At 41.2% G+C, this 12,903-nt stretch overlaps 1 protein-coding gene across 1 annotated transcript; it reads left to right on the top strand.

Moving 5' to 3' along the window:
• Window positions 1–215: 215 nt before the first annotated feature.
• On the top strand, window positions 216–12,522 carry fmnl1a (formin-like 1a). The gene is made up of 25 exons (XM_046416623.1): window positions 216–819; window positions 3,725–3,808; window positions 4,205–4,291; window positions 4,380–4,453; window positions 4,845–4,928; window positions 5,021–5,164; window positions 5,934–6,039; window positions 6,213–6,289; window positions 6,385–6,478; window positions 6,858–6,932; window positions 7,045–7,155; window positions 7,654–7,803; window positions 7,896–7,997; window positions 8,759–9,344; window positions 9,458–9,582; window positions 9,692–9,894; window positions 10,007–10,241; window positions 10,321–10,389; window positions 10,476–10,556; window positions 10,893–11,022; window positions 11,109–11,272; window positions 11,379–11,480; window positions 11,566–11,661; window positions 11,851–11,965; window positions 12,076–12,522. The coding sequence occupies exons 1-25, from the start codon at window positions 634–636 to the stop codon at window positions 12,138–12,140; spliced, it is 3,345 nt and encodes a 1,114-aa protein (XP_046272579.1). The 5' UTR covers window positions 216–633; the 3' UTR covers window positions 12,141–12,522.
• The last annotated feature ends 381 nt before the right edge of the window (window positions 12,523–12,903 follow it).

Raw genomic sequence — 12,903 nt, 5'->3', positions numbered from 1 at the left:
ATTTTACATCTGCACCTGCTTTGATAGCATGTTTCCTTAAGCTTTGGCACTTATTGCTTTCTTTTACTCCTGTACTACTTTAGCTTACTCATCATTCACCTACTGCATGCATGGTATGCTTTACAGTTACCATGTTTATCGTCCTCCACCCCTGGTTGTGTTGCTGTCATGCACAGGAAGTTACTCTTCTGCTTTTGTGCTTCTGTGGTTTCTGTCTGCATTACAGAGTGTGTCACACTCCCCTCTCCTTCCTCTCACACGGCTGCATGAACTCACTCTCCAGAGGACTCTTCTGACAAATGGTGTAGAGAAAACTTTCTTAATGTCCCACAGGCCTTCGCAAGGCTCGTAACCTCATTCTCAAAGGTGCTTTAGGACAGAGAGGGACAGATTGATGAGGGGACCAACATGAGGACGAAGTACCTTTTTTCATCACTCACTTAGGTTCTCAGGACCTAACCAGGCTTGATGTTTCTCTTACTGAAGGTACAACGACTCGGTTTGATTTAGGCCTGCTTATTCGAGACATTTGGAGTGATCACATTTTGTCACTCACTCGTTGGAATACACCAGTTTCTCAGGAGAAAGGGTTTGTGTAAAGCTTTCCTCCTGGATTACTTGTGGAGATTAGTGATGGGGAATGCGGCTGCAGGAAGCTTGGAGCCGGAGCCGGCTGAGGGCCGGGAGGCCAGGAACTCAGTCGGAGCAGCTTCTGGAATGAGCAACCCCACTCCAACCTTGCAGAAGAAGCAGCCGGCTCCCCCCAAACTGCCAATGCCCCCAGAGGAGGAGCTGGAAGAGCGCTTCAATGTGGTGCTGGTGAGTGGCTTCACAGGAGACAAAAAGGCACACACCCATAGTATTTATAATTACTGTTACCAATGCCAGCTATAGTTTTGTAGTAGAGGCTACATGTAAAGGCTGGGATAATTATGCAGGTACATATGATTCGGAGGCACACAAAAACAACCCACATCCAGCCTATCAGCTGTAATTTGAAGTTGTAGAGCTTGTTCTGAATTCCATTTTGAACATTTAGGCTAACATTTGAACTAAACACAGACTGCATATGATGCAAACTTGTCTGGTGCGTCACAGAGAGTTAAACTTTACTAAATATCAAATGTGATCTATCAAGGAGTAATTTACACCAAAGTCATCTGCTCCAGGCAAACCAGGGATAACACATTAAAAACATTAAGTTCAACAAGTTCTCAGGTTCATCAGCGTAGTCCTTTCCCTCAGTGTTGGATTTGAACATGTCAGACCAGGAAGGCTGTGCATGATAGGACAAATGGCCCCAAGGGGAAGTTGAGCAACACCTTTACATGAGTGAGCCCATAAGACCGGAAAGCAACTGTTTCACCATTATTTCAACTGTGTTACAACAAGCTGGAAAATAATGACCTTTTTATGAGTACTTAAAGAATTTCATCCACCATGAAGTTTAAGACATCAAAAATTGTTTAGTATCATTGAAGCTGAAGTGCTTAACTTGTGGATTATTTTTATTCACAAGTTAAAAATGAAATCTGTCTAATTTATCAGAAAAGAATTTCTCACAAGCTAAAGCTCTGATTCTGTTTTTCTCTTGCTGGTTTGCCTCATGTTATTGAGCACTAAAAGTGAACTGAGCGCAAACAAGATGTCATGCTGACACACTGCAGCCTGAAGCAGCCCATTTAACTTAATTAATGAGCCTAACTGTCAATCTCTGCACTTTTTCTCAAGCATTTCTTTACACTAGATGGACTTCAAATATCACGTTTGCTCCCTGCTCACTGGTGAAACAAATTAAATCCATCCCATCTTTAAATTTTTATGGTGCTCCAGCTAAGTGTGACACCATGGGGTACAGGATGGAGCGAAATCTTTTGTCATCTGGGTGAATAGCAGGGAGTGTCCAAGTGGTCTGCAGATGAGCGAACAGATGCTGGAATGTTAACATTAACATGTCTTCTCTTCATCTTTGAGCCACTTTACCTGTGCCTTATTTTGGACAGTGAGGCACAATCCCCATGAAAAGGCTATCATCAGCAGCCAGAAAGATGTTTCCTCCTCAGATCACAGAAAATAAAAAGAATATTGGATACATAAGTTCTTTAATTTAGAATTTAGGGAGTTTTATTTATTTACTTATTTTTCAGTGACAGTTGTGGCATTTGTTGTGACTAAAATGAAAATATAGCAAATATGTCATTTTGTCTGTAACAATTACTTGAAAAACAGCAAACCAAAAATGACAACATGCATCCAAATATTCATGTGAAACTTGAAAAGTTATGAATTTTTAAAGCCGTGTGACAGAGAGTAGATATGTGTACATTTATACATAAAGACTTTATTTATGTTAACATCCACATGTGACTTTTTTCATAGAAATTGCCCAAACGTCTGCCAATTGTTGTCACATGAGAAAACACATGAACTTAGTGAGGCTTTGGGTTAACTATCTCATCATATCTATGTGGCTTATTTTGCTCATATAAAAAACATTGTGGCCTGTGCTGTTTCTTGCCAACAACGCCCTCTCAGGCATGATTCGAAAAGCATGACCTCACTTCCTCTTTCAGCAAAAGACTTCCAGTTGTTTCTGCAACAAACTCTAAAAGGAAATGAAAGATCCACTTTTTTTCTGTATTTCTATATGGTTTATACTTGGTTAATATGTGCTCGTGATTGTCAGGTAAGTGAATGTGCACACAGATGTTTATCTCTTTTTCTCATTTTGCTGTACCTTAGAAACCACAATGAAACCCCTCCCTCGCCCCACTAAGGAAAAGGTGCAACACCCCAGAAGCAAAACAACGGCCATTTCCGTTTTTGCTTCTCTTATTTTTTTTTTTTTAAGGTGTGAAAGGGAAACTACAAATGACAGCTTGAATGTACACACTTGTAGATTCAACTCTTGCTCCAAAAATGTATCACCCTTTATCTTAACTTTAACTTAACCCACACACACATAAACTCCCACTTCTGAATCATTCATAAGAGTTAATTACGGTTCATTAAACAACTCAGTTCTTAGGCTGTTTGAAGAGGGGGATAACCTTTACACCAAATGTCATTTCACTGTAGGTTGTGGGTCATAACTCAAAGTGAAACTGTACTTTTTGGGCGTGAATGTGACAAGTCCTTCAGTAGCTGAATCAACCTGCACCACAGAGTTGTGGAGGTGGGGGGGTTCTCGAGCTGTGTGAAATTCTCCATACAGATGAGAGGATTATAAACATATTCTATGCATTTTGTGACGTAAAAGCAAGAGATAATGTTAAGATAAATGTCCAATCTTTTCAAAAAAAAAAAAAGAAAGTACAAGTCATTACTAAACGTTGGTGTAAACTTAAGTCTTTTTTATGACCACAAAAAATGTGTTTTCTGACGCACAGGGTACCTAATGACAACCATCAATACACACATATAAACACTGAGTCATCTTTGCTTCCGACAGGTAGTCACCACGCGTCTGCTTTACATGGAAAGTGCATTTGTTGCTTTAATAGATTTCAATATTGCTGTATTTGCAGGAAGGATGAAGAAATTTAATATTTGTGTCCATGGTGACAATGGAGGTGTTAAGATGAATTGTATAACAGAAAGAAGACTGTGAGACTGATAACAAACAGTGGTTTATTTATATCCAGTCATAGTCTTGCTTATAAAATTAAGTTCAGACTTTTTTCCTTCATTTTTTTGTAATTCTCTTTGTTCTTGTCTCTGTCAGAGCTACATGAACTTGCCTCCAGATAAACTGAAGCTGTTGAGTCAGTATGACAATGAAAAGAAGTGGGAGCTGGTCTGTGATCAGGTAAGATATACATATATATTTGTATTTTTTTTATTTTTTTTTTTGGATAATAAACTGGTTTCTCAGTGAAACATTAACATGCATGTGATCACACTGATCAAGATCCTTGCACCTGCACCTTCACGGGGACAGAGTTGACACAAAGTACATAAACGCCCAAAATGGCTGTGGTGAAGAGCATAGCGTAGAGTCAAAACCCTGCAGCACAGTTTCTGTGGTTGCAAGCGATAGATGCGTTGGCATGGAAACAGAGGGCAGCTTGTCACTGTTGTGTTTATCACCATGGGTTATAATGGCTTCAGATGCTGTATACTGGTAAATGTATCTGCAGTCCAGTCATCTTTCAAAGTGAAGTCAGTCAAAAGCTCTCTTTGACTCGGTTCTCTGTGTCCCCAGGAGCGCTTCCAAGTGAAAAGTCCTCCCTCCACTTACCTGGCCAAGATCAAGAGCTTCTACCAGGATCAAGGAGGGGTGTCTCGCAGGGTCAGTGCAGGGCCTTTCATATTTGACACATCTTTAATTTGCCTTATGCTCAATGATGTCTTGATTCTCACCTCCTCTGCTTCTTTAGCTGAAGAAACGGATCCAAGAGGCCACACAGGTGCTTAAAGATTTGGAGATATCACTTCGTACCAATCACATTGGGTGAGAATATTAAGTTGGGGTGGGCCCTACTTTTTTGATATTTGATTATTTGCTGTGTAATGTGATTTTTTTTTTATGTTTTTAATGTGACGTGTTGAGCATTGAATTATTTAACTTTTAATGAACACCACTATTACAAGATAACTGTTAGTGGCATATAAAGTCAGTAAACTGGCTCAGTAATGACACAACAATAACTAAAATTTGCAAGCATTAGTCACCATAAGCTACTGGTCTCATCAGATGAAGTATGGTTGAACTAGAACAACCCTTGAATGTTGAATAAAGTTTACTGCTCATGAATTCAACATTCTGTCTTTTTTTTTTTCCTAACGTTTTGCTTTAAACTGCATTGTGTGTTTCATTCCTCATCCTTTATTCCTTCTTGCAGATGGGCCCAAGAGTTTCTCGATGAGCAGAACAAAGGTTTGGATGTCCTGGTGGAATACCTGTCCCATGCACAAAGTGACGTCTCGTGAGTACCAGCAGCATGTGAACGTTCTCACAGCGGTCTTTCGGATGAAATTCTTCATCGCCATGGATGTTTATTTTGTACAAACTCTTCAGGTTTGATGTGGAGAGTGTTGAAAATGGTGGCACGGTGTCAGACAAGGGAAAATCAGCACAGAGATCCATGGAAGACTTGACCAAGAGCCCCGGCAGCTCTCAGTCACATGGGATGAGCAGAGCTGCTCGTGCACTGACTGTAAGGTAAGAAGCTCCACACCTGAAAGATTGTTGTGATGCAGCATCTATGAGAAACTAAAGTTTCAGACCCAGAGATGCTCCACGATTATAGAAAAGTATTTGTTCAAGTCTAAAAAGTAACTTTCAACTTAAAAAGTTGCACATAGATCAAGTCATACAAAGGAGAAGTGGTCTGATGAAGCTGTTGTGGTGACATCGAGATGCCATGTCATGAAGTGATGCGCTGAACGGTGTCAAACTGAGGGTCATCTTTTCCTGCAAATCATCGTTTATTTATTTTACATATTTAGCTCCAAATCTACAAAATCTTCATTAATACAAATGCTGTCATGAACAATGACAACCCTGACTGATCAGCCAACCAAAGATTTTTCTTTTTTTATCTAAGTAAAACATGAAACAAACGGTACAAAAGGCTAAATGTCCTTTCTGATTTGTTAGTAATTGTACAGCACTATTTTCCTGCCCTTCTTGTTTCTTTTTATGGTCATCTTGTTGCTAGAAAGCAATTCCTCTTGAAACTGAGACGTTCAGATCTTGAGAAATACCTCAATGTCTTACACCCTCATTTCTTTATATTCTTTCCTCATTTGTTTGTGTCAGAGAGACACAGTGAATCCTTATAACGGTGCTTGATGTTTTGTAATGGATAACACTAACTAACTCAGAGTTCAGTCCTGGGCCTCAACTTCCGACCACTAGCTCACACAGAAACTTCTCTTTTCTTTAAAGCATGTGTTCATGTGTCTGTACACTTGCTACCCCTCTGCAGAATAAGCTCCACTCTGGGCAGCAGGATGCATAAGAAGTCCAATTCCCACCAGAGAGATGATGTACATGTGTGCATAATGTGCCTGAGAGCCATCATGAACTACCAGGTAGAGTCTGAAGATAGTCTGCTTTCATTACGGTGCAAAAACATAAAAATGTGTTCTTAAACGTGATTTTCTTTGCCTATTTTTGATATAATTCCACATTTTCCCACTGTTTACTCAGTTTTTGCCACTCTTTCATGCATATTTTTAATCATATGCTCTTCTTCTGCTTTCAGTCTGGGTTTAACCTCGTGATGAGTCACCCTCGCTGTGTGAACGAGATAACACTCAGTCTCAACAGCAGGAATCCCAGGTGATTGCATTTGTGTATGAGACAAAGTGTGTGTGTGTGTGTGTGTGTTATCTGTCTATCTGTATCCATATCTGACCCGTCCAATGCTGCTGCAGGACCAAAGCCCTTGTGCTGGAGTTGCTGGCTGCAGTGTGTCTTGTCAGAGGAGGACATGACATCATTCTCTCTGCTTTTGACAACTTCAGAGAGGTGAAATGAGTTTTTTGTTGGTAATTTCATCATTTTACAGTGGTCGCATTTGGTTTTTGACTGTTGCTCATTCAGTCCTGCCATTGTTTCAGACTTCCCCTATTTGATTACTCATCCTGTGACATTCAAAAGCCATCTCTCACATGCTCTGTTTTAGCACATGTTCAACAGTCATGTGTGTCATTCTGAATTTAAGGACAGTCCGAGGGTAAAAACATATTCCATTTTATGTTGTTCTGAATAAGACCACCTACTATATGTAATAGATATAACTTCTCAGAAAAAGACAAATTTCTCATTTATGCCCCCCGAGCCCCAAGTCCCCTGATTTGAGCAACAGCTAAAGGGCATATTCAGAAAAGTTTGTGTTTTTTCACAGGTGAGCAGGGAAAAGAACCGCTTTGAAAAGCTGATGGAGTACTTCATCAACGATGAAAGCAACATTGACTTCCTGGTAGGTCCACAAATGTGTTACCTACACACAATGACTGTTTGTTTAACAAATAACTGGTGCTTTTATGTTGTGGCTGTCCATCAAATTTAACCGTCATTGTGTCCATTTCCAGGTGGCTTGCATGCAGTTCATCAACATTGTGGTCCACTCAGTGGAGAACATGAACTTCCGTGTTTATCTGCAGTACCAATTCACTCACCTTTCATTAGACAAGTATCTAGAGGTGAGTGTGCATAAAAATAGGTGTCCGGCCATAGCTTTACTGTTTCGCTCTCACTGTGCTCGCAGTGTTGTTTTCTGCTGCAGCAGGCAGCTGTTTTCAGTGAAAAAGCTCTTAAAAAATCCACTCTACACCACCTGCCCAACACTAAACAACAGACAGACACAGTAAGTGACTAGCAGGTGAACATACCGGTGCATTTAGCAGCTACAGAGGCAGATATTTCCCTCCAGATTTGGTCGAGATCTAAAACAGAGCTGAAAGAGAGTTCATGTTAGTCTCACACTTGCTAGGTAGCCACAAACACGACACCAAATGTTTCTGTAATTCAAACATCTTCTATAAATCTTCATTTAAAAGTTAATCTTAATCACTCTCTGTGCCATATGTATATTATCACTCTAAACACGCAATAAATGCCATATTATTCCATATCATATTTAATATACATTATGATTCATAGCTATATTATGTCATTATTGTATGTGCTTGTGTGTCTAGCGTCTGAAGCAAACAGAGAGCGAGAAGCTGCAGGTCCAGATCCAGGCGTACCTGGACAATGTGTTAGATGTAGGAGCCCTGCTGGAAGATGCTGAGAACAGAGGAGGGATGCTGGAGCATGTGGATGACCTGCAGGAACACAACACACAGGTCTGCAGCAAGATGAAGAAATACAAGAGTCTATATGAACAAAAAGAGGGTTTGATGTTGAGATGTTAAAGGCAGAGTTGTCTGTGTTGTAGCTGAGCACCCGCCTTGAGGAGATTGAGAGTCGGACTACGGAGAGAATAGCTGAACTTGAGACTCAGCTCATGCAGGCCACCAAGGAGACTGAGCTGCTCAAAGTAAGTGCTGCTACATAACATGTACAGAGTTTAATGAGACCAATTAGCCCAGCAAGGTGTAGCATTCTCAAAGTGATTAGTTATAATGAGTTCAAAAGAGCCAGAGTTCACTTTATTCTAATAATACGAAAGTAAAATCTGATCAGCTTCAATTTAAAATGAAAAGCTGAGAGAATTTGCACGTGACAAATAAATCTATAAATGACTTTGCTTTTAATGATGTTAGCAAAAGGGATGGCAGTCAGTCAGTCTCAATGACCCCTTTGGTCCCAAATGAAATGTCTTAACAGCCATTTCTCAAATTGCCATGAAATTGGGGTGATATGTTTAGCCCAGACTGAAATGTCTTGACATTTATTGGATGGTTTGCCTTGTATTTTTGACAGACATTCATGATCCCTTGAGACTGAATTGTCTTAACAAGCAATAGTTGCAATGGCGATTGTTCTAACTTTTTGAGCAGGGACAAAAGGCAAAAGGTCAAAATTTTATTTTGTCCTATACTTCTGATTTTAACCACCAGCCTAATCTGTACTTTGTAGTTTGTGCTAGTTATCAGACATTAGCACGATAACACGCTAAACGTTACCTAGCACTGTAAATATGCTGATGTTAAAATTTATTTCAAACATCTTCGGACCGCTGCTACAGCTGTAGACTCTTGTTTAAGAATGTGCCTCCTTTAAAGCCTGAAGACAGTCTCTGTATTCCATGATCTTTGTGGAGATGTCTGTTTCTATGGTTGTGTTTGTGCCTAACAGGAAAGCCTGCGAGAGTCCTGTTCCCAGGTCAGTACGTTGCAGCAGAGGGAACGGGAGCGAGAGCTGGACAGGGAGAGGGAGAAGGACAGGGAGCGTCTGAGCACCTCCACCCCTCAGATGTCCTCAGAGCTGGAGCAGAAGATCCAGGAGCTGCAGGACAAGGGGCTAATCCGACTGGGTCGCAGTGCCTCTGGAGGTCTGGACATCCAGGTTGTGCCTGTCACTGTGGTTGAATACGTCCAAGCCCCAGCCCCAGCCTCAGCCGCCCAGCCCAGTACTCCAGCCCCTGTCTCTGATTCTGGCTCTGCCCCTCTGGCACCTCCTCCACCTCCCCCTCCCCCTCCACCTCCTGGTGGTCCAGGGGGAGTTGCCTCTCCTGCTCCACCACCACCACCACCACCACCGCCACCTCCATTTCCACCAGGTGGTGGTGGTGCTGTGCCTCCACCTCCTCCTCCACCTCCCTCTGCTTTCGGAGGAGGTCCACCACCACCTCCTCCCCCACCTGGTGCAGGAGCCCCGCCTCCACCTCCCCCGCCTGGTGGTGGACCCCCACCCCCTCCTGGAGCACCAAATACTCAATCTGGTAAGGAGGTGTGACCGGATAAAGTGAAACATACTGAAAGCTGTCATGAGTTGGTAGCTACAGTAAATATGTTTCTTTGTTTCATCATTCCTCTTATTTTTCTGTTTCTTTAGGGCTTAAGAGCAAGAAGCCTATTCAAACCAAGTTCAGGATGCCATTGCTGAACTGGCAGGCCTTAAAACCAAACCAGGTGTCAGGAACCATCTTCAGTGAACTGGATGATGAGCAGGTCTTAGGGGTAAGGAGATGCATCGTCCATTTTTCTTCCATCTCCTTGTATGGTTTATCCTGTTAAAACACATGTCATCCTTTTCATTCCTCTCTTTGTCTTATTCTGTCTACATCAGGAGTTAAATATGGATATATTTGAGGATCACTTCAAGACTAGGGCCCAGGGTAACACAAAAGACGTGTCCAATATGAAGAAGAAGGTAGTCCAGAAGGCCCCAAGCAAGACATCCTTGATTGACCCCAACAAAGCCAAAAATCTGGCTATCACTTTACGCAAGGGGGGAATGAATCCATCTTCCATCTGCACTGCCATAGAGACGTAAGTGCTTCATGAAAAATCTGTTCCGTTGTTGACATTGATATTTCTAAACTATCCTCCACGCTGTCTCTGACACACTAACGGGTGGGACTTTCACCATTCTCCTGCACAGGTATGACCAGCAGTCTTTGTCCATAGACTTCCTGGAACTACTCGAGCACTTCATACCATCAGATTTTGAGTTGAAGCTGCTGCTAAACTATGAGAAGGATGGCCGCCCGATGGAGGAGCTTGCTGACGAGGATCAGTTTATACTAAGATTCGGAAAGATTCCTCGTCTGAAACAGCGAATAAACACTCTCACTTTCATGGGCAACTTCCCGGACACTGTAAAACGCCTGCAGCCGGTCAGTTTATAAAATGCACCGTAACTTAGACTCAAGTTCTTAAACAGATGTATTGATTTTGTTTTTACTTCATCCACAGCAACTAAACTCCATCATTGCTGCGTCCATGTCAATCAAGTCTTCAACAAAACTGAAGAAGATCTTAGAGGTAAGTAAAAGAGAATACAACATGCTAATGTAGCCTCTAAATGTAGGAGTTTTTGCATAAGTCCTAAACCTTGTGTTCCCCTTCAGATTGTTCTTGCTTTCGGCAACTATATGAACAGCAGTAAGAGGGGTGCAGTGTACGGTTTTCGGCTGCAGAGTCTGGACCTTGTAAGTAACCTTTGTTTTTTACTTGTTTACGCTTAAACAGTAAATTGAACATTTGCTCAGTTCAGTACACTCATAATTTCAACTGGTACAACTTTATTTGTTCTGGTATGACTCGTAGCAAAATGGTAGCCAATGTTATTTTGACAGATATTCTGTGCAGCTGACATTTATGATATTTGGTGACTTCACGACGATGTTCATTATTTGTGCTGCTGTTACACTACGTTAAACATTAGCCAATAACTGTTGCAATTGATCTCAGTGGCCACTGTTAAGCACAAGTTATGTGTCTTTTCAAGAACCAAAATCCACTTTGTCAACATATTTACTTTTCAGCTGTTGGAGACCAAGTCCACTGACCGCTCGCAGACGCTGCTTCACTTCATCACCGCCATCATCCAAGAAAAATACTCAGACTTGGCCAACTTCCATACTGAGCTGCACTTTGTAGACAAGGCGGCCCTTGGTACATTCACGCAAACAGTCAGACCGTCCAGTTTTGTTGCTTGCAATTTAAATTTAACACTAAACTCAATTCTGTTTCTTTGCCAGTATCGCTGGACGGCATTCTGCAGGATATCCGCTCATTAGAACGGGGAATGGAAATGACCAAAAAGGAATTCCTGGTGCAGGATGACAGCCCAGTGCTGAAGGAATTCATCAAAGTCAACAGCGAGCAACTGGAATCTTTGATCAAAGACAGCAAGACAGCACAGGTTAGCCTGCAATTCATATCAAACTTACACATGACTGTGAACAACATGTACAACTTGTATCATACCTGCAGACATACATTTTCTGTTGTTGTGACTCTCCTTCCAGGAAGCATACGGCTCTGTGGTGGAGTATTTCGGAGAGAATCCCAAAACCACGCAGCCTTCCATGTTTTTCCCACAGTTTGGACGTTTCATAAAGGCCTATAAGGTGAGGATGTGCGGTAGACTTCTGATATTTATCCAATACAGTTGCTGCATTGCTTGTTAATCCTTTTGCTCCTGATTGAACACAGACAGCACAGCAAGAGATTGAGCAGAAAAAGAAAATGGAGAGTGAGAGCAGTGAGGAGAAACAGACACCATCTCCGAACAAAGCTGCGGTACCAAAGGTGAGATATTAAAGTTTCAGTCTTCAGAAATCATACATGAGAGATTTGTATAAACCTTTGATGTTTTTGTTACAGCACAAAACATAAAAAAAAATTGTGATTAATAACCAGGACACTCCAACTCTTAAGGGGTTGAAAATTCTAAATTTACTTTGATTTCAAATGCTTTTATTATGTGACTTTTCCTAGGGGCCTGCAATGCCTAAGATGCCGCAGATGGACCTGATAGCCGAGCTGAAGAAGAGGCAGGTGAAACCACAGGTACGCGAGGGGAAGGACGGCGCCCTGGAGGACATCATCACAGGTACAGTAAATTCCTGGAGGAGTCACACGCTGATTTTTTTAAACATTTGTCCCGATACGTGTTCGATGTTTATATGCTGCCTCAGTATTTGTATTTGTGCTTTGCCTCAGATTTGAGGAACACACCGTACAGACGGACAGATGGTCGACGGCCAGCACAGCGCCAGGACACTTGAGCCACTTCTTGTCCAAGGCTTTTTGCAAATTTAACTGGAATCACACTCAAGCATACAAACAAAAGAACAAGCTTTAAAATGTTCTTGTATATACAGTATATCAAAACATTATTATAATTACATAACATAATTAGCCATATGGCAGTGTGTATTTTTGCCAACATTTTAGCATGAATGTGCTGTGTAAATAGAATTTTAAGTTGGAAATATTTGATGTTTTTAATGAACAGTCCATAAATTTGATTCCAAATCTTGTTTAAAACAATCAAATTGTTTCCGTGGCACCTAATGACTTTGTACGCTCGACTTTTATAATGTTGTTGCCTGTTAAGTAATAAAAAGAACAATCATGACTTTAAAATAAATCTGTCTTTTTAACCGACATCATCGGTTACATCATTTGTGTTTTCAAACAGCATCCACACTTTGCGTCCACAGTTTCTGTTTCCGAAAGCAACGCACTCCTTTCCTGACGTAAACATGCTATCACGAAGATCACACATCGCCACTGTACAAGAGAGCTGCACTTTATTGGACACACAATCAATCACAGCAAGTTATGTACAAAAGAAGGCAGGATCAACTGCCTGCTGTCTTCTCACAGGAAAAACACACACATTTCTCACAGAATATCATGGCATCCACACTGATAAATTAGAATCTCCAGTATCAGTAGGCTTTTAAATTTATATATCATTATATTATAGATCTATTTTCTGTATTATTTTTGTTTTTATGTCACACTACTCTACAAATGGGAGAA

The sequence above is a fragment of the Scatophagus argus genome, chromosome 16, assembly GCF_020382885.2.
Source record: "Scatophagus argus isolate fScaArg1 chromosome 16, fScaArg1.pri, whole genome shotgun sequence".
Lineage (NCBI taxonomy): Eukaryota > Metazoa > Chordata > Actinopteri > Scatophagidae > Scatophagus > Scatophagus argus.
The sequence above is the reverse complement of the archived record's forward strand: the minus strand, read 5'-3'. Positions and strand labels throughout refer to the sequence as shown.